The sequence below is a fragment of the Citrus sinensis genome, chromosome 2 (genome assembly GCF_022201045.2).
Source record: "Citrus sinensis cultivar Valencia sweet orange chromosome 2, DVS_A1.0, whole genome shotgun sequence".
Taxonomy (NCBI): domain Eukaryota; kingdom Viridiplantae; phylum Streptophyta; class Magnoliopsida; order Sapindales; family Rutaceae; genus Citrus; species Citrus sinensis.
This window is the reverse complement of record NC_068557.1, coordinates 15,382,777-15,405,252: the sequence shown is the minus strand read 5'-3', so window position 1 is coordinate 15,405,252 and position 22,476 is coordinate 15,382,777. Positions and strand designations below refer to the sequence as shown.

The 22,476-nt window shown below is 35.4% G+C and overlaps 1 protein-coding gene across 4 annotated transcripts; it reads right to left on the bottom strand.

Moving 5' to 3' along the window:
* Positions 1 to 17,567: 17,567 nt before the first annotated feature.
* LOC102608093 (uncharacterized) lies at positions 17,568 to 20,924 on the bottom strand. 4 transcript variants are annotated; one of them, XM_006470068.4, is made up of 5 exons: positions 20,761 to 20,924; positions 18,908 to 20,660; positions 18,450 to 18,710; positions 17,958 to 18,077; positions 17,568 to 17,871 (listed from the first exon to the last, which is right to left on the bottom strand). In XM_006470068.4, exons 2-5 carry the CDS (start codon positions 20,045 to 20,047, stop codon positions 17,821 to 17,823), a joined length of 1,572 nt encoding a protein of 523 aa, XP_006470131.1. In that variant the 5' UTR covers positions 20,048 to 20,660; positions 20,761 to 20,924; the 3' UTR covers positions 17,568 to 17,820. The 4 variants fall into 4 exon arrangements, with proteins under 4 accessions (XP_006470131.1, XP_006470132.1, XP_006470133.1 ...); XM_006470069.4 differs by having other exon boundaries at positions 20,747 to 20,895; XM_006470070.4 differs by having other exon boundaries at positions 20,754 to 20,895.
* Positions 20,925 to 22,476: the final 1,552 nt, after the last annotated feature.

The window sequence follows — 22,476 nt, the reverse complement described above, 5'->3', positions numbered from 1 at the left end:
GAAACAACTTTGGTTTGCGGATCTGTATGTCTTTCAAGTGGGGGAAAGGATTCTTGGTATGATTGGCTAGAGGATGAAAACATCAAACATGACTTGATTTTTGGTTGAGGAGGAATAGGCTTAGATGAGGACTCTTTTTTTTATTTGCCTGAGTGCTTTCTTATAGATCGGTAAAGGTTGATCTGGTTCTGGTTTGTCTGGTGGTCCTAAAGAATAGGAATGGGAGACTCTTTCTTTCCCCTTCTTCTTCTCATGTTTTCGAAGTCATCATCCTCATCATCTGTGTCTTCCAGGTAAGGACAATCTAGATTACACATATGGGCTTCTGGAACATCCCATAAAAAATGACCATTGACTTTGTCAGGATATACAGGATACCCTTCTGAGGAAAATCCGTAGATTGGAAGATTTGACTCTTGTCCAGTAGAAACTGCTGTAATCATAGCAGTATAAGAGAGTTGTAGAAGATCTGGACTTGGTTTGTCTAGAGTCTGAAAAGACAACTTGACTTGTCTATCTGTTCTTCTTTCGAAAATAGCTTGTGATGTTTGGACAGGTTATGAATTCTGATGGAATTGCTCATAGTTGGTAAGCCATTCCAAAGGCATGAGTTTGAGCAACTCTTGTTTTTTAATTTGTTTGGGAATCTGGATTATGGTTGGAATTGTGTCTGTGTCTATAAGGATCATTAATGCATCACCGATTGCTTTTGCAGTTGGGAGGTCTAGCGCATGATTTTGTAATCGATACACTATTTGGGGATGGAGAGTGGCAATTTTAGAAGTTGGTGTTTGCTCTGCTCCTTGAAGCTGGATTTGGACTTTCAGTGTTGTTGGGAGGTTGGGATCTTCTAATGACAAGTTGAAATTTGGGTAGAAGGTCAACAAGACACTTCCAGCATAGAGAGTGGTTAAAACAATTCCAATAACAACATGTTGATACTGTTTGAACCTTGTATCCAGAAGGGCAATTTTGGTTGTAACTGGTAAGCCTTTTCTGCCATGTAGAGCGAGAATTAACCTGACACCACCAAGATGGAGGTTTGTATACCCTTCTCGCTTCCAGTTGGTTACGAGATCTGTTGGTATGTCCATGGTGACATATTGCTCACTTTGAGAGGCTTGGAGTGCACATTGATCAAGTCATGAAGACTGGATGTATTCTTTGGGAAGAGGTCTTTTTGTAGAAATCAGGGTTCTTATACTTCTGGTGAAGGAGGTCTTTTGTTTGTAAAGGTGATATAGACTCATGACAGGAAACTATGATTCATTGATCTGAGCAGATTCAGGAATATATGAGTATTCAACAAGATTTTCTATTTTTGAAGCTATATGCTTTTGGCAAGAACGAGGTAAGGAGAGAGTAGAAGAAAGAGAAATATGAGAGGATTTTGATGGTGCTATTTCTGTTGAAGAAGAAGATGCCATTTTTAATAGAGTTTCTTCTAGGTTTTAAATAAACACACTTGAGTTCTTAAACTATGATACCACCTCTGCGTAAGTACATTAGGCTCTGATACCAACTTGGGCCGGGCCTAACTCAGCCCCAAAAGAGCTCTCAAAGGGTGAGGACTGCCCAGCGCTTATAAGCGACCAAGAGCTTTGGCTTGCCAGCGATGTGGGATAAGAGCTTATCATTCACTCTACCCTCGCCCTCAGGCCTTGGCTCTGATACCAACTTGGACCGGGCCTAACTCAACCCCAAAAGAGCTCTCAAAGGGTATTTTAGTTTGTGTTAATTTAATTTTGTATTTTTAATTTTGTAATATGTAATATGTAATCTAGTAATTAATGTTATTGATATTTTATTTTTATTATTAATTTTTGTGTTGAATATTTTTTATTTAAAATATTAGTATAATATTCAAAAATTAAAAAATGAAATAAAAATAATAACAATAATAATAATAATAACTTAAAATATTATATAAAATAGGACATATATGTAAATAAGAAAAAGTAATAAGGATATTTGAGACTTTTTTCCCTAGCACCAAATGAATAGTGTTGCACCATATTTGGTATAGGTATTGGAGTCATTTTGATGCAAGAAGGGCATCCAAAGTGAGAAATTGAGTGGAGCAGCCCTGATACCAACTGGGGATGAGAATGACGTGGTTACGAGATACCAGACATTCTGTTTGATGAACTAAGAGAGAACTAAGAGTTTAGACAACCTAAAAAGACACAGACTCTCCTTGGTCACTTAGTCTAAAGGCAGGGGTCTATTGTCTTAGAACAAAGAAAGAATGGCAGCATGACTAGCTTTCTGATTCACATGATCCTTTTTCAAGGCAAGTACAGAGCATACTTGCAAAAGATAGATATTGAACAAGGGTAAGAGTTCTAAACCTAAAGGATCTTAGGATTAAAGAATAGAAATGAGGGTTTTAGTTCTCCATAAGGTGGAATATTGAAACATGAAATGTTATCTAAAACTTCTTCTTCTTTTTTGAAAATAACTCTCCTTATATAAGGATAAGGAGGATAAAAGACAAAAGTTGGATCGAGATCATTCCAGCTGGCATATAGGCACACTTATTTTACAAAAGTAGGTAGGGCTCACTGGTACAATAATGGCAGACAAAAGTAAAGTGTATGATTACATAAGGACAAACAACTTTTAAAAACTAAAGCATAAAGTACTTTATTTTACATTATTACAAAGTGACAAATCTCTTAAAGAGATATTAACGCGTCTTCAGATGAAGAGGAATCTGTCTCGTCAGGGTCACGATCAGGGTCTCTGTCTTTCTTGAAGATTATTTCTGGATGAGAACATCCTGGAACACATGGCCAAGGGCAATCTCTGGCTTTTGGTGATAGAGGAGTTGGCTAAGGGAAATGTTCTGGTTGGGTTGAGAATGGTAGATATGGATAAGAGGAGGATCTATAGAGTTCATATGGTGATGGTGAAGGGACTGGAGTGAAGTCTTTATAAGGGTCTTGGGAATCTTGAATAGAAAGTCAGTATAGGCTGGCTTTTCTTATTTTAGGATTATTCCACGGTTGGGAGGTTGGGAATGTAAGGATGGGGTAGGGATCATGAACATTTCATGTTTTGGTCCAAGAGATGTGTGGAGGATATCCGGTTGGTCTGGAGGAATATGGTTGAGTTCCATGAGGAAGGTCTTTAAGGAAGTCTTGATTTGAAAATCTTGTTCAAGACATGCAATGTGAGGAACTATGGCCCATTCATAACTCTTATTATGGGTCCAAAAATCTTTGGTATGAGGATGCTGTAAGTATGGACGATGGATCATAAAAATAGAAGTGAATTGTTTGCCTTCTTGATCTAGGAGTTCTAGAAGACGATGTGTGTCAGCAATCTGTTGTAACTTTCTGCACCACCATGGTAATGGTGAAAACCATTCAAAAAGAGTCCAGGTAAGAGAAGTAGAAGACTCTGGATCATTGAGCTTGGTGAGAAGGGGTAAGACTGGGAAAACCATTTTTGTGGCATACAGAACAGTAAGACACCATGTATACCAAAGTCAATCCATATTTTCTCAATTAATCCATTTAAAGCAACTTGCATCTTTTTGGTTCTAGCTCTTGTAATTGGGCCTCCATGAATGTGCAAAGGATCTCTTAAACTTTTAATGGTATTCCCTTGATGGTTCTCATCATGAAGCTCATGGGGGAGGTTTAATGAGACATTTTGGCATTGCAAAGACTTTAGATGTTTTAAAAAACATTTCTTTTAGCCACATATGAAACGTAATGTTAAAAGAATATGTGAGAAGTGTATCACTTGTAAACAAGCTAAGTCTAGAGTTTTACCCCATGGATTGTATAACCCTCTGCCCATACCTAGTGAACCTTGGGTTGATATTTCTATGGACTTTGTTTTGGATTTACCTAGGTAAAAAATGGGAAAGGATTCTATTTTTGTTGTTGTTGATAGAATTTCAAAGATGGCAAATTTAATTCCATGTCACAAAACTGATGATGCAACAAACATAGCTAATTTGTTTTTCAAGGAAATAGTCAGATTGCATGGAGTACCAAGGAGCATAGTTTCAGTTCGAGATGCTAAGTTCTTGAGCCACTTTTGGAAAACTTTGTGGGGTAAGTTGGGTACTAAACTTTTATTTTCTACTACTTGTCATCCACAAGCTGATGGACAAACTGAGGTTGTAAATAGAACTCTGTCTACTTTGTTACATGCCATTATTCAAAAGAGCTTGAAAACTTGTGAAGAATGTTTGCCATATGTTGAATTTGCTTACAATAGAACTATCCATTCAGCTACTAAATTTTCACCATTTGAGATTATTACCTTTACCTATTGATGAGCAGTATGGATGGTAAAAAGAAAGCTGAATTTGTCAAGCAATTGCATGAGAGAACGGGACAACACAGAGAAAAGAGAACTAAATAATATGCTAGCCAACAAAGGACGTAAGCAAGTGGTTTTTCAACCCAGAGATTGGGTTTGGCTGCATATGAGAAAGGAGAGGTTCCCAGTACAAAGGTGTTCCAAGTTGCTTCCAAGGGGAGATGGCCCATTTCAAGTGATTGCACAGATCAATGACAATGCCTACAAATTGGATCTTCCTGGTGAGTATAATGTGAGTGATACTTTTAATGTTTCTAATCTTTCTCCTTTCGATGTAGGTGAAAATTCGAGGACGAATCCTTTTGAGGAGAGGGGCAATGATGAGAACCATCAAGGGAATACCATTAAAGCTTCAAGTGATCCTTTGCACATTCATAGAGGCCCAATTATAAGAGCTAGAGCCAAAAAGATGCAAACTGCTTTAAATGGATTAATTGAGAAAATGTGGACTGAAATTGCAATTAAAGATGCAAGACATCATGAATTGGGCTTGGAGAGAAGAAAAGACATTGTTGGCATTATTCGAGCTATTGGGTAGCCCAATACACAATTTGGATCCAATGCAGAAAGGACATATTTGGAATAAAATTGGTATTAATTGAGCCAGAACTAATGTATAAGCTATATATCGTTGGAAAGATAATTAAGTTAACTTTCCAATACATTTTACAGAGCTAGATTTGGAGTTCTCTAGAAGAAATTATGACCAATTTGTTACAGCTTGTTCAGGCTTTGGAATTCCAACGACTACTTTGTTTATTCAACTTCATTTATTTGTTTTGTTTGAAGTTTATCAATGTGTTAGGTAAGTCTACCATCAATGATGGTGATGCAAATCCCACAATGAAACTTTCAAACCCACACTTAATTTGTAGTTTCAACTTCCCAAGAAAGTTCTAAACAAATTTAAGACAAACAAAACCTTGACCCAATGCTTAAGAAAACATGAACCAAAGGTATAGAGAATGATATTGACGCCAGACTCAAGAAATAGATGAGAAGGTGAGTGATAAGTCTAAATTTGGAACGCCACAAGAATACAAATTCTTGATAAGTTTACTAGTTCTCAAAAGAACTAAAGAAAGAATAATCTTTCAAATTCAAATAACATTCATCTCTAATTTTTTATTACATAGCAAGGTTGCTGAGTTTAAATAAGCTAAAAGAAACCCAAGATCCTAAAAATACAAATGGAAACATTGGAACAACCCTCCAAGTAGGAGAAGCCCATATGTGCAATCCTGATTGCCCTTGCCTCGAAGATCCATATGACGATGATGAAGACTTTGAAATCATGAGGAGAAGAAGAAGGAGAAAGAAGAAACCTTCCCATCCAAAGACTCCTTGCAGATCATATTCTCCGGAACCACTAGATGATCCAAGTTCAAATCAGCCTATACCAATCTACAAAAAGGCTCTCAAATGGATAGAAAAAGAAAACACAAAGGCCATTCCACAAGAACCCACTCCTTCACCACCAAAGCTCAGGTCATGCCTGATGTTTTCCTCCTCCAGTCAATCCTACCAAGAATCATTTCCCCTACTTGAAAAACAAACAGATCCACAGACCAAAGTTGTTTCTCAGCCTTTTGTGCAGTCACCCATCACATCTTCTGGTCAACCAGAAGGTCCAAAGCAATATGAAGCAGTCTTAAATTGGCAAAAACCAAGCACTTCATAATCTTGGGAGAAAAATCGACAAAGTTGCAACCCAGGTGACAAAAACTGAAACAAAGGTGGAGTCACTTAGTTCTCAGTTAGAACAGATCTATCAGAATTTGTAGAACATAATCTCTGAACTTGATGTTGATCTCAGAACGATGATTAACAATCGTATATAAGGTCCAGAATTCAACAAAAAAGAAGCAGAGATTAGAAAACTAAAAGCTGATCTAGCCAGAATAGATGCAGACAAAGAACAACCATCCCTTTTCACCAAAACTCAATCTTTACCAATTCCTGCCCCTCTATTTGACACATATCAAACTTTCTATAACCCTTCCAGACCGCCAATGGACTATAACAAGCTCTTTGGTATTTCTCATCTCCTTTACAGAGATCCAACACCACCATCAGCATCCAAAAAGCTAGTCACGAAAGTCAAAATTTCATAACCAAAACCAAAAGAAACCTCTCCAATACATGAAGACTCTCCAAAGGCAACTCCTGAACCAAGGAAAGACAAAGCTCCTGTACACCAATACTTTTACCCAAGTGTTGGGTTATAAGGTAGTGATCCAGATTTAGACTCATCCTCCGATTGTAGTTCTAGTTCTCAAGAGCAATCTTCCTCAGACTCAAAGTCTCAAGATGCAGATATCTCTGGCTTACTCATGGTTCAACCATCAGTAAAGACGGAAGAACCAAGCACATCTACACCGGTTGTAGATGAATCTGATGATGAAAATGCAGATCAAGGCAGTTCACAAATTGAACCAATTCCCCCAAATCCACCAGCACCTGAAACTTCCTCTAAACCATCTTTGACATAGTGGTTCACTTTTGATGACATTCCTCGCCACAAATGGCCAGCTAGGCACCAAGAATTTGCTACTTGGGTTGATGTCCAAATGACGCGCCCAAATGCACAGTCTCAATCAATTCTCAGAGAATTTTGTTCCAGATTCACTGGTTCTTTACGAGAATGGTTTGAAAGTCTGGGAGAATACAGACAACTTCAATTAATTCAAACCACAGTCGCAACAACCCTTACAGTCATTTACGAACAGTTCATTGGAGAACCAGCTGCAGCAAATGAAGCCTCCAGAAAAGAATTTCATCAAATGAAATGTTGCTCTCTCAAGCACAACCATTTGGAGATACATTACAAGAGAATGAGCATGCTCTACTACAAGTTAAATGGATTTAATGATCCAACTTTAAAGCATGTTTTCATTGCTTCACTTCCTCCAGAACTTCAGCCAGAACTTCAGAGACAACTCACAGCTTTCAATATGGAAAAAGCCAACATTTCTCTTGGAAAAATTTTCCAGTTGACTATGTTATGTCTTGACAGATTGTGCGAACAAAAAGACTTCTTCAAAGACCTCATTGAAAATAAACAACCCTTTTCCTCAGCCTGCAAAAACCATACCTCAAAATCCAGTGCAAAGATGACAAAAAATGCACTTGTCTAACCAAGAAGAAAGGTCATTTCAAAAAGCACCCTCACCGATCCTCCAAAAGAGGCAAAAAAACCTTACATATACTTCAAGAAGAAGGATCAATCCCAGTTAAAAAAAAAAAAAGAAGCATAATCGTTGTTTCATTTGTGAAAAATGCGGTCGCTTTGCCCGAAATTGTCCAAACAAGTCTGCTAAAGCTGTTCGTCTCATTCAACACCTGGAAAAATCTTCACTGCTCTCTAAACATGATGAAGTTGAGTCCAATTTCTCTGAACAGACAGAATATGATGATCATATAGCGTTCATCCTCGCATAGTCAACAGATGATTCTGAGATAGATGACCATCCATGCTAATCCCACTCCTAACATACAGTCCTAGATGATGTTTTCCCCATCAACATCTACAGAATACCAAGCCCAGTTCCCGCCTTTGGAAAAAAAAATTGACCAACAAAAGAGTTTCATCTCTGAACCATTTGTCCCATCTGCAGTAACCCCTTTTGGTCATTTAGAAGAACCTCGTTCTTTTGAAGCAGTCTTAAACTAGAAAACTCAAAATGCTGTTGCACAAAACCAAACAATCACTACCTTGCATCATAAGGTAGACAACATTACACACAAAACCAACTAGGTTGAGAAAAAGGTTTATACCATCTCAGATAAGTTAAATCAGATCTATCAAAATCTTCATAACAGAGTTACTCAACTTGACTCTAAACTTCGGACTATGCTTGCTCAACGAGTCTATAGTCCTGATTTTGATAAAAAAGAAGCTAAGATAAGAGCTTTGAAAGCTGAAATTGCCAGGATTGATTTAGAAAAGGTCCAGCCTACCCTTTTTACAAGTTCTGCTCCATTACCAGTAATTAATCCTACCTACCATCCTTTCTTGCCATCAACTTCTTCCCAAACATATGAACCTTCTAGAATTTTTGGTATGACCCACACTTTGTTTCCTCCACATCCACGACCTCAGCCAAAACCAAAGAAAACCCCAAAACTAGTCCCAGTTCAAAAACCCATTCCTCAATAAAATCCACAAACATCCAGATTTGAACCATCACCCTCTCCATCACCAACTTCTTTACATGAATCTACCCAACCACCGCCAATCCAAACCTCTGTTTCCTTAGAAAAACAGCCCATGTACCAATATTCTGCTCATCAAGTTTCTCATTCTCCATCTCTAGATTCTTCTACTGAAAGTTTCCCTTCACACACAGATTCATCGTCCATTGAGTCATCTGATTTGTCTGACTCAGACACTTCTGATTTAAATCTAGTTGATATTTCCAAACTCCTCATGGCAGAACCTACTGAACTGTCTGGTACCACTGACACTAGCCCAAGAACTGATCCTGTTGACACCAATGAAGAAAATCACGAAACTGGTTAACAGTTCCACCTCCACCAAAAGTCTCCAAACCTTCAAATGTTCCATGGTTTACTTTTGATGATATCCCTACCACAAAGTGGAGAGAAAGACTACAAGAGTTGTTTACTTAGATCGATGTCCAAATGTTAGCTCCAGATGCCACAACCCAATCTGTTCTACGAGAATTCAGTACTCGATTTACGGGTTCTCTTCGAGATTGGTTTGACAGTCTTGGACAGTATAGACAACTTCAGTTCATTCAAATTCCTGATGTTTCTCAGGCTTTAGCCCTTTTCCATGATCAATTTATTGGAGAACCAAGTGCTACTTTTGAAGTTGCAAGACGGGATTATCTCAACGTGAAATGTTGTTCCCTCAACACAAAAGACATGTATTTCCGGCTTCTCTTCCAGAAGAATTATAGCTAGAGATCCAGCATCAGTTAGCTGCTCACAAACTCAACATTGACACATTATCATTGGAAAAATTATTTCAGATTGTTATGGGATGCCTCGACAAATTGTGTGCACAAAAGAAAATTTTCTAGGATCTCATCAAAGACAAAGAACCTTTCAGATCTGCTTGCAAAAAGCCTTACTTGGCTATCAAGTGCAAAGATCCAAAAAGATGTGACTGTTCATCAAAGAAAAAGTCTCATTTCAAGAAATCCAGATTCCCATTTCCATCCAGGAAACGGCGTACTCAACGATTTCGCTTTTTTAGGAAAAAGCAATCCCACTCCAAAGATTTTCCTAACAGAAAGAAGAGCAGATGTTTCATTTGCAAAAAGAAAGGTCATTTTGCCAAAGACTGTCCTGTCAAACCTCAGAAGGCAGTCAAGCTTATCCAACACCTGGAATCCACTACAAAATTTTCCCCAACCATAGAACAAGTTGAACACTTGTTTTCAGAACAAGAAGAACCAAATGATGATACAGTCTTTGCCTTACTAGCTGAATCCAGTGATTCAGACAGTTCTGATTTTGAACCCGTCTGCACAGTCCAACCTTCCTCCATCCTAATCCATGACCATACCATACCCATACCTTCTGTCAAAATCCAAATTATCCATTCCAAATATCATAAACCCATCACAGCCGTTGGTTTTCTCGATACTGGTGCTTAGCGAAGCATGCTTAATCCTGCTATTCTTCCTACTGAGTATTGGAAAACTTAGGAAGAACACTTCAAAGTAGTTGATGGAAAGATCTTTACAACTAAATTAATTACTAAACATCCAATAGGAATTCAATTATTTCCTAATTGTGTTGTTTGGATAAGACTAATTGGTTCAGCCTTGCCAAACAAAGATGTCCTTGTAGGTTTTGACATCCTACATCAGGTAAAAAATGTCCAGATTACTTCCTCTGGTCTTCGTTACAAATCCATGATTAAACCCTTCACCAACACCCTAAAGATTTATTCTTCAGCCCATTCACCACCCACATACCAAGTCATTATAGATCAAATCCTCAAATTTTGCCCTGAAAACCATAGCCTTTTTACCCATCCAAACCCATTGTGGAAAAACCCAAAGTTCTTCATATCCTTACCTTTCAAGCTAAATGAAGACAGCAACCCAACCAAAGCTACCCATACAGGAATGACCCCACAAGACCTTATTTTGGCCCAACAAGAATGTACCCAATTGCTAAAACAAGGCCTCATTGAGCCTACAAATTCTCAATGGGCTTGTCAAGCTTTCTATGTTGAAAAAAGGTCTGAAATTCTTCGTGGCAAAAAATGATTAGTCATTGACTATCAGCCACTCAATAATTTTCTCCAAGATCAGAAATTTCCATTACCCAACAGACACAACCTTTTTTTCCACCTTAAAAAAGCTCGAATCTTTTCAAAATTCGACTTGAAGTCTGGTTTTTGGCAACTTGGCATTCACCCTTCAGAATGATACAAACTTGCTTTTTGTATTCCAAATGCCCATTACCAATGGACAGTCCTTCTGTTTGGCATTAAAACTGTCCCTTCCATTTTCCAAAAGGTCATGACCACTATTTTTCAGCCAATCCTTCACCATACCCTTGTTTACATTGATGATTTGCTTTTTTTTTTTCAAGTTCTCATGATGAGCATCACAAGTTACTCCAACAGTTTTTCCAAATCACCAAGAACATGGAATCATGATCTCTGACAAGAAAAGTACAATTGCGACAACCTCTGTTGACTTTCTTGGCATGAAAATCCAAGATGGCCATTATCAGCCTGGACCCCACATTGCACAAGAGTTACTCCACTTTCCCGAAAGTAACTTTACAAAAAAGCAAGTCCAACAGTTTCTTGGAATCATCAATTACATATGTGATTTCCTGCCACATGTCAATCACCATACAAGCAAGTTGTCTGCACTTCTCAAAAACAATCCACCATCCTGGTCTGATATCCACTCAGATGCTGTAAAGCAATTAAAGCAGATTGCTCAAAATCCGCCACCTCTAAAGCTAATTATAGACGGCAAAAGAATCCTTTAAACAGACGCAAGTGATGAGTCATGGGGGGCCATTCTCCTTGAAGAATGCAATAGAAAAGAACATTTTATTGCTTATGCAAGTGGACAATTCCTTGATGGACGAAAGCATTATCACACAGTCTATAAAGAAATCTTAGCCGTGAAAAATGGTATCAAGAAATTTGAATTCCATTTGATTGGTCATAGATTATTGATCAGACTATATAATTCAGCTTTTCCCAATATCTTAAACTTTAAACAGAAGGTTGTTCTAGAAAAAACCTTACTTCGGCTTAAAGAATGGTTTTCAAGATATGATTACCATGTCCAGCATATAAAAGGTTAAAGGTGATCATAACCTCATCCCAGACTTACTATCCAGAACTCCAAAGCCAAAACCTTCCTAGTTCTTTTGTATCACTTCTCAGATTACCTTCCCGATCATTGCCATGGCTAGTTCACTCCCTAAAACAGCTCTCACCCAGAAGTCTTTCCTACTCAACATGACTTTCCAATTAGCTCACTCGATTCAAGACTTCGCTAGAAAATTCCTCTTTAGGTTTTTTATGAACATCTACACGATGAGTCAAGAACCTATGTTTTTTCCTAACTTTCATCCTAATCATCTTTTCCTCACAGGATTAGTAATTACACCTCCCATAGATATTACCGAAGATGAACTTTGGTATACGTGGTGTCTTACTGTTCTGTATGCCACAAAAATGGTTTTCCCAGTCTTACCCTTTCTCACCAAGCTCAATGATCCAGAGATTGGTTTTCACCATTACCATAGATTGTTGACACACATCGTCTTCCAAAACTCCCAGACCAAGAAGGTAAATAGTTCACTTCTGTTTTTATCATTCATCGTCCATACTTTCAACAGCCTCATACCAATGCTTTTTGGACCCAGAATTAGAGTTATGAATGGACCACAGTTCCTCACATCAAAACTTCCTTGAAGAACTTCCTCATGGAACTCAACCATATTCCTCCAGACCAACCGGATATCCTCCACACATCTCTTAGACCAAAACATGAAATGTTCATGATCCCTACACCATCCTTACATTCCCAACCTCCCAACTGTGGAATCATCATAAAAGAAGAAAAGCCAAATTATACTGACTTTCTATTTCAAGATTCCCAAGACCCTTATGAAGACTTCACTCCAGTCCCTTCACCATCACCATATGAACTCTGTGGATCATCCTCTTCTCCATATCCGCCATTTTCAACCCAACCAGAACATTACCCTCAGCCAACTCCTCTATCACTAAAAACCCAAGATTGCCCTTGGCCATGTGTTCCAAGATGTTCTCATCCAGAAAGAATCTTCAAGAAAGACAGAGACCCTAATCGTGACCCTGATGAGACAGATTCCTCCTCATCTGAAGACGCGTCAATATCTCTTAAGAGATTTGTCACTTTGTAATAATGTAAAATAAAGTGCTTTATGCTTTAGTTTTTAAAAGTTGTTTGTCCTTATGTAATCATGCACTTTACTTTTGTCGACCACTACTGTACCAGTGAGCCCTACCTACTTTTGTAAAATAAGTGTGCCAGTGTGCTTGTATGCCAGCTAGAATGATCTCGATCCAGCTTTTGTCTTTTCTCCGCCTTATCCTTATATAAGGAGAGTTATTTTGAATAAAAATCAGAGGAAGTTTTAGATAACATTTGAAGTTTCAATATTCCACCCTATGGAAAACTAAAACCTTAGTTTCTATTCTTTAATCCTAAGATCCTAGGTTTAGAACTCTTACCCTTGTTCAATGTCTATCTTTTGCAAGTATGCTCTGCACTTGCCTTGAAAAAGGATCTTGTGCATCAGAAAGCTAGTCAGGCTGCCATTTTTTCTTTGTTCTAAGACAATAGACGGAACCCTGCCTTTAGACTAAGTGACCAAGGAGAGTCTGTGTCTTTTTGGGTTGTCTATACCCTTAGTTCATTGTAAGATATTTCGGAGTGTCTGGTTTCACCTAACCACATCACTCTCGTCATCGAAAACCCGATCCGATCATAACCCGATCGGGTTTCACCATTTTCATCCGATCGAATTTCCTTTACAACTCGATCAGATCCGAACCTGAAATTTTTCAGGTCGGGTCAGGTATTTTGCCCACCCCTAGCGGGTACCATTGCCATCCCTAAACATGTCATTACTAGTTCCAAATAATATTTGGTTAGATTTGTCCATGGATTTTTTGTTAGAATTGTCGCGCGCAAGGACAGGTTGGGATTCCATATTGGTGGTGGAGGATAGATTTTTGAAAATGGCGCATTTTATTACTTGTAAGAAGACTGAAGATGCCGCTTCAGTTACGTATTTGTTTTTTTGAGAGGTGGTGCATTTGCATGGTATTACAAAGACTATCGCTTCTAACAGAAATATGAAGTTCATCAGTAAGTTTTGGCATCATCTTTGAGATAAGTTTGGCACACAGTTGCCATTTAATTGTGTTTTTCATCTGCATACAATGGTCAAACAAAGGTGGTCAATCACACTTTGGGCAATATGTTGTGGTGTGTTTGTGTTGACAAGCAACAAAACTAGGAAAACACCTTACCTTAGGTTGAGTTTGCTTACAACAGCATGGTCAATCAATCTACTAGCAAGACCCCTTTTGAGATTGTCTACACTTATTCCCCACACTATGTTTGTGATATGGTTATCATGCCTATGGTGACAGGAGGAAGCAAGGGAACGAATAATCTGGCAAAAAAGGCTCTTCAGATTCATGCCGAAGTTTGAGCTTACTTGAAGGTTACCAATGCTAAGTACAAGGCTGAGGCAGACAAGCATCGACATAAGAAAGTATTTTAGGAGGGTGATTTGGTGATGGTACACACACGACATAGTCAATTCTTTAGTTTTCGTGCCAAGTTAGGAAAGCAGAAGTACGGTCCATTTCGCACAGTATAGAAGATCAATGGTAATGCTTATGTGATTCAACTGCCAACAATTGGAATATCTCTCACACTTTCAACGTGGCTGATTTGCTCGCATATCATTTAGATGACGAGGAGTTGTATCATCCTAACTTGAGGACGAGTTCTTTTCTAAGTGAGGGGAACTAATGTCCATTTTTTACGTATAATATACTATTTCAAAACTTGTGACAAGACGGACCAAACCAGAATCAATTGCATTGTTTTGCCCTGTGGTCAAGTAAAAAATTTTGCTTTTTCTTAGTCGTTTTTCAATTTTAAGATTTTTTACTATTTTTCTTGATTCTTGTAATATTTGTATCGTTTCTTCTAGAATTTCAATTTAATGTCATTTGTTTTCCTTTTTTATTTTGATTAGGAGAATTTTATTATAAAATAATATTTTATATTTACTTATTTTAATAAATTCGTGACATTTAAAATTACTATATAAAGGGTTCTAAAACTCTAATTTTATACTATTCAAAATTACTCAATTAACTTATTATTTGAAAACCGTTTCGTCATTACGTCAACTTGGGATTTTGGTACAGGTTTAACTTTTTGTTGGATGAAGGTGACGGCGTATATGATTGTGAGTATACTTGCAGAATTTCAATGAGCCGGCTCGCTAGCCGTTTCTTTTACAAAGTAAAACTCGGCAACGTAGTCACACGTTGCAAGCTAAAAGTTGCAATATCCATATGGGAGTTTACTTCTGAAAATAGTTAGGTGGAGGGTAGCATCTAAATTGAGGAAAAACCGTTGACTTGAGATGCCTATTTTGATAAGTTTGATTGCCCAACATATACATTAGTTTACGCACTAAATTAACTATGGTTCGTGCCGCAATGTTTGAGGGCAAATTCTCAGCCTAACAGGCAATGTAAATACACATGCATGCTTCGAAAGTTAGCTAGTTTTGGATTATCTGATGGTCATGGTAGGAAACAATTACACTATTTTGACACGTTCAGCCGCCAATAGCAAGCAATCCAAGACAGAGAGCCGTACCATTTTTCTGTTGAGTGCATTCACATAGTGTCGAACAGTTCCCAACGACTGGAGCAGACCAATTGCTCTACGTATCAATTACACAATATATATATAAACCATACTGAATCCTCTTATATTCTGAAGGTCTGTAAAGGGTGAGTGCAAAATCCAAATCCAAAAATTTGCATTATGACTAATGACGCTAATCCAAGAAAAGTGTTAGCTGTATGCATTATGACTAATGACGCTAATCCACAAAATTTGCATTTTAAGTAACGCATCGTTAATTTCAAGTTTCCAGGTAACAACTACTAATCGATAACACATCACTTGGCAAGTAAAAGTCCCGATAAAAACTCGAAAGATGCGTATCTATTACTCATTAAGATATACTTCATTGAGAAATGACAAGATGTAAACAGGGGCTATAACAGGAACACTAATTTGAAGGACAACATAATCCCATCAGAAAGCTTGGTGCTTCCCCGCCAACACTATGAAGATGGTAGCTAAAGGGCCAAATAAAAAAAAGAAATCAAAACATCAACAAAAAATTTAGGTAACATTTACTTCTTGGATTGGATTTGATTAAGAATCCTGAGTAGTGAAATCTTAAAATTGAGAGTATGGAGTGGAAGTGAGAGTAAGTTATTTACTTATACTAGAATAAGTGTGAAATAAAAATCAAAATCTCATTTATATGTTTACTGTGTATACATTAGGAATGAATTATTTCAAATTATAATATATTCGTAAAATAAACTTTTTATTTTATTATTAATTTTAATCATAAAAATTAGTAATTATTATTAATATTCTTAACTATGTAAATCGTATTTTTATTAATTTTAATTTTAATTATGTAAATTAAAAATTATTGATAAGCGAAGAACAAATGAAACATTATTATTAATAATATACTACAAAATTAAAATTTTTTAGAATAAAATATTTATTATTATTAATTATTAATATTTAATAATTATAATACTATTCAAAATTAAAAAATATAATAATATTATATTTTAAAATAAAAATGGTATATAATAATATTATTGATTCTTTATGAATATAATAATATTTTTAAATAGATATAATATTATTAACATTATTTTATTTAATAAATATAAATTTTAATAAAGGAATAGTAAAAAAAAGAAGAGATTCCTCTTGAGAGTAAAAATCTCAGTCCTCACTCTAAAAATGAATAAGACCCTTACTCTCCTCCTTAATTGAGCAAATAAACATTGGAGTAAAATGAATCCACACTCCTCACTCCCATTCTAACAAATAAACACATCATTAATTTCTAACTCCACGTAATACATTTCCTATTTGTCATTCAAGACATTAATAATATAATAATATTATTAATTCTTTATGAATATAATAATATTTTTAAATAGATATAATATTATTAACATTATTTTATTTAATAAATATAAATTTTAATAAAGGAATAGTAAAAAAAGGAAGGGATTCCTCTTGAGAGTAGAAATCTCAGTCTTCACTCTAAAAATGAATAAGACCCTTACTCTCCTCCTTAATTGAGCAAGTAAACATTGGAGTAGAATGAATCCACACTTCTCACTCCTATTCCAACAAATAAACACAGCATTAATTTCTAACTCCACGTAATACATTTCCTGTTTGTCATTCAAGACATTAATTGTGTATTTACTAATTACTAACCATAAGAGTAAATTATTTATTTTGAATGTAGGATCGGAATAAGAATGAGCTGCATTCCTATTGATGTGTTTATTTTATCTAAGAATTGAAATAAATTGTTTTAAGTTACCAAAATGCCCTCTATTAATTATTGTATTTAGTTTTATTTGTATCTATTATAATAATACAATAATAAGAATGAAATAATAATAAAACTAAGAGTAATAATAATGACAATCATATTAACTAAAACAATAAAATTAATAAATTTTAATAATAATAAAGACATTAAAAAATAATAATAATAATAATCTCACCATCCTCATCATTATAAAAGATCTATTTGTAAATAGTACAAAAATTCTGGGTATTTTCATAAATTCTATAGGGACCAAATATAAAAACAACCAAACTTTATTAATGACAATTTAAGGATTATGAGGGCAATATAGGTAATTCCACCCCCTTAGGAATCAAAATTATGATAACGACACTCAAATTTGTAAGTCCGACCCTATTTCGATTCTAATTCTAAAGTTTAATTCTACAAATAAAAGTATCATTAATTTCGATTTCAAAATTTTCATTCATCAAGTAAACACACCATAAAATTGTCCTCCGAAAGGAAAAAGGAAACGATAACAAATAAATCGAGACAAGCCATTGAATATTCAAGAGCACTCTATTATCACCCACCACTACATTTACAGTGCAGACATATGTCAGCAATGTACACTGATATATTCACCTCTGTTAGACAACATATATACAGCTATCCACGAAGGTTAAAACGCCCCAAATGCATCACATTTCTGTCTTAAATACCATCCATAGTACAACAGGTCACACAAACTTTTTGCTTACAACTAAACCTAGGTAGATTGCAAGCTCATCCAAGGAAGCTTGTCAGTGGATACTACACTTCAGCACTGTAGAAATGAAGCAATTTTAGAGGCGACACCTTTTCCTGAAAATTGCAAGAAGAAATTGATTTCAACAAACTAAAGAAAGAAAAAGAGCCAAAAAATAAAAAATAGAAAGAAGTTTTAAAACCTGAAATTTTTCTTCAGATCGGGAAGGGAAATAGAAACCTGTTGAGCAGTTCTGCAATGCTTCAGGATTTTTCATCCAAGCTTTACGTGCATCACTCACTTTAATCTTATATTTGAACATCTGACACAATAGAGAAAATTTTAATCTTATATTTGAAAAACAAAAAACATACATGATTTCTACTTGTCTTTATGAAATAATATTCCAATACTTCTGTAGGAAAATGAAACCCTTATCTGTAAGGGTCCAGCAAACCCAAGCACATGAAAACAATTTGTACATTACATTCAGTTCATACTGAAAAATGTTAAGTTTTGCTTGAATATCACTTTAGAAAAGTAGATCATACAGAGCCCAGACTGTATTGAAATCCAGTTTAAAATTATGACAATCAACTGATGAAATTTACGATTCAAGTATAACAGAAGGCAATGAAAACCACAAAAATAATAAAAAATTCAAGAAATACGGAAAATTTTCAAAACATCAAACCTGTGAGAGAGAGATAGTGGGTTTCTCAAGCTCATCCCCTTCAATGTTCACGCCAGTACCCTGGCACTCTGGGCAGAACAATGAAGAAATTTGATTTGTAAATATATATTCTCCATCCTTTCTTGCCTGAACCCGCTTGCTTCCATTTTTCCTTCTAGACCTCCGTTTCACTTTTGGAGTCACAGGCTGGTTAGTCTTCAATTCAAACTCGCACAAAAGTATCCAATGTATGAGGCAGGAGATGTGAAATACATGAAATACCTACAAGTTTAAGACCATGGATGCAAAGAAATTTGAGAACTTTATAGCTTTGAATCAAATCAGTAAACACAAAATTCCAAAACTCAAACAGATTAACAAACGATAATGACTGAACACACATAGACAAATCACTCCAAACACATAAGCAAAGAAACCATAACCAAGTGATCCGAGCTAAGGTGCTTGGAAATCCTTACCCCATTCAAATTTCTACTGCTGCAGGCAAGATTTCCAGTCTTCAAGTTCAGGAGTGCAGCTACATCTTTATCAGGGAGTATCTTCTGCTGACAGATATCACACATTCGTTCTGCAGCTATGCGTTGCTGTCGTCTCATTTCTCGTCTAGCAGCCTTGCTAGATATAAATCTCGCGTGCAGAAGCTGATCACCATATCGGTCCAAAAGCAATCTTGAAGTTGAGCTATTGGATGCTGAAGAATCTTCCCCACATGAATCATACTGCTTACTCAATGACTCACTAACATCCTCTGGGTCAGAAAAAGATTTCTTTCTTTTTCTACCAGTACCCTCCCCATTCTCAGAATCTTCTGCAGGACTTGAGGAAAGCAATAACTTCACATCATCGAACAGACCCTTTCTACCCAAATCATAATTATAAACAAAAGTGACAATAGCAAAATCATGATCTGGAATCTCGACAATATCTTCATCCTCTGGGTCCTTCTTCCCCAACCATTCACACCAGATTCTTGAAATCTCGATCGAGCCTTCATCCTTCTGAATCATCCTTGCAGCAATTTGACCTAGACCAATGAACCTCACTCTCAAGTCAACAATTTCATCCTTAAGAAACACCCCTGGAATCACCTTATCACAACTCTCCGAATAAATATCCCTAACTTGAGTTCCATTTTCACAATCAAAATGAACTTCATCAAGCCCACTATGCTCATTACCATTTACTTTCATATCTTCTCCATATTTAACAATAGCAAGATTACTATCATTGTTGTGATAATCCAACGACCTGCCCAATTTATCATTTGATACCGTTGTTTGCTTTTCTTTCTCGTTAGAATTGTCAAAGAAGAGAACACCATCATTAAAAGGCCATGGGTTTGGCCCCAAGAGAGTAACCTTGGCGGCAGATAACCTCTCAGTGTGAAGATTACCCTTCAAATGATCGAACAGCACTAAATCACTATAACAGGGAGCAAGGCACAAAGTGCAAAAGAATATGAACCGCTTGCCATCTTCACGAAGCTCCACATACGTGTGTCCTTGCGCTCTCACATTGCTAAGAGTAGTTCTAGCTAATTGCTCTCTTAAGCTAAAAGCACTGGTCTTTGGGAACCCTAATTCCCTCCTTCCAGCCATCCAATTTTTCCCGCCAAAACGCTAATCTCAAATCGCCCCTAGTCAAATTAAAGTTTTGGATAATTCTATCTAGATCAAAGAACAGATAACTACAAACCGCCAAGTAACCCCTACCACAAATTGCACAGTGAAGCCCCAAATTTTAAATCTGTAAACCTACAGATTTACTTCAACTACACAATAAAAGCATTATAAACAACCAAATGAAACCCTAATAAACTCAGATTCAACAAGAACATTCAGAAAACCAAAGGTTCAACTCTTTGTAAGGTCAATTTAACCACTAACACCAATTTGGGCAGTTCATAACACAAATCGACAAGTGAAGACGATAATTCTCAGAAATTCCTCAGATTTCAGGTTCGAAAACAGTAAAAGGGGAAAAATTAAAATTAAAGATTAAAGAAATAGAAGACAATTTATCAACGAGAGGCTTAAAAAGCCCCAACTTTACATATTCGTCGCGTACTCGGTATAGGAGACTTGATAAAATTACGAGGCCGTACACTACCGGAGAGCGCGACGCGAGCCATGTAGAGAAGAAGAACGCGATGCGAGGACGAATCTTCCAGCCTCATCTCCATTTGATAATGGAAATTTGGGATCACAAAAGCTGTTTGGAAAGAGAGAAAGCAAGGGAAAGTGAGCGAAATTAGAGGGAAAATGAAAGGATTAAAAAAATGTGCGAAGTAAACGAACCCTCAACTCTTTACCGATTTTCGCGATGATTTGTAAGGGATTTGATCGATTTTTTTTCGTATACGTTAAGAACCGCCTGTCAAATTTATGGGCAAATGATACCATGCGTGGGTAGAAAGGTAGGCTGTAGTGATCTGGAGGTGGTGTGCTGTTATTGAACAGTAACGATCAATGTAGCAATCTATTGCAGTAGAATCGGCAGTGCGTTGTAATTGAACGGTACTGATCAACGTAGCAATTTATTGCTGTAGAATTGGTAGTAGCGGATTGAAAGAGAGAGAATCGCTTTGAATTGTTGATAAGAAGATAGGGAGATTGACACGTTCCTGCAGTAATTAACGAATATTATTTCTCTTTAATATTTTTATAATGGTCAAAAAATTTTCTGATAATATTATTTTTATTTTTAATTACTCTTTTATTATATTTATTATAAATTACATAAATAGAACTAAATAAAAAAATAAGTATTAAAAATAAAAAATATATGTTTTGATATAAGTAAAAAAATTAATAATAAATTTTTTCTTATAATTTTTATTTTGTGAATATTTTCTTATAATAAACATGGTGTAATATTTTAAAATTAAATGTGAAAAGTATAGGCAAAATATTTTATTATTTATCTTATTTAAATTTTTATTTGTCATTCAAGTTTTCTTATAATAATTTTTTTATCATTTTATAATAATTTTTTTATATATTTATTATAAGAAAATTTTCACAAAATAAATAAGTCCAACAAAAAAAATTTATTATTAATTTTTTTGCTCATATCAAAACATATATTTCTTGTTTTTAATGCTTAATTTTTTATTTAATTTCTATTCATGTGATTTATTTTATTTATAATAAATATAAATAAAAGAATAGTTGAAAATAAGGGTGATATTATAAATTTATGCTGTCAGGAGGGTTTTGGTCATTATAAAAATAGTAAGGGAGTAAATGGTATATATTAATTACTGTAGGGGGGAAAGTGGCAATCCCCATAAGAGGATATATGCGCTGCGATAAGGCCATCCGTCATATGTGTTGCCATTTATCAAGCGGTTGTTACTAATAGTACGTAATTTTACAGGTGTGCCATTTATCAAGCGGTTGTCACTAATAGTACATAATTTTACGGGTGTGCAGAATTCAAAGCTATCCAATTAATTTATCTAATGTATAAATTTGATCTGTGTATAGGTAGATTTTATTGGATTAAAAATTTAATAACCTATAATCGGTGGATTGAATATAAATGTATTTCTATAAATTCAAAAAAATCTGTAAATTTACAAAAAAATAAAAAGTATTTATTTAATTAAAAATAGAACTTATAAATATGGTATTAATATTTACCAGTAAATAAATAAGTTAAAATATAGTTATAAAATATATTTATAAGTTAAAAATAGAACTTATAAATATGGTATTAATATTTACCAGTAAATAAGTTAAAATATATTATATCTTATCCGATAATATATAAAATAAAAAATAATTAAATAAACAAAATAAATTCTTAAACAGTTAATTTCATGTACTGATCTAACAAATGAGATTGTTTTTTACTGTGTTATATTTTGACACTTTAAAGTATTTTCTATCTTTATTTAAACAATTAATTTATTGAAATCTTATTTAATTTTAAATTTGATTGGTAGTAAATTTATTTTTGTATTAAATTTTTTTATTTAGTTAGTTCGTGAATTGAATAGAATTAAAAATTTTCAATTTGCAAA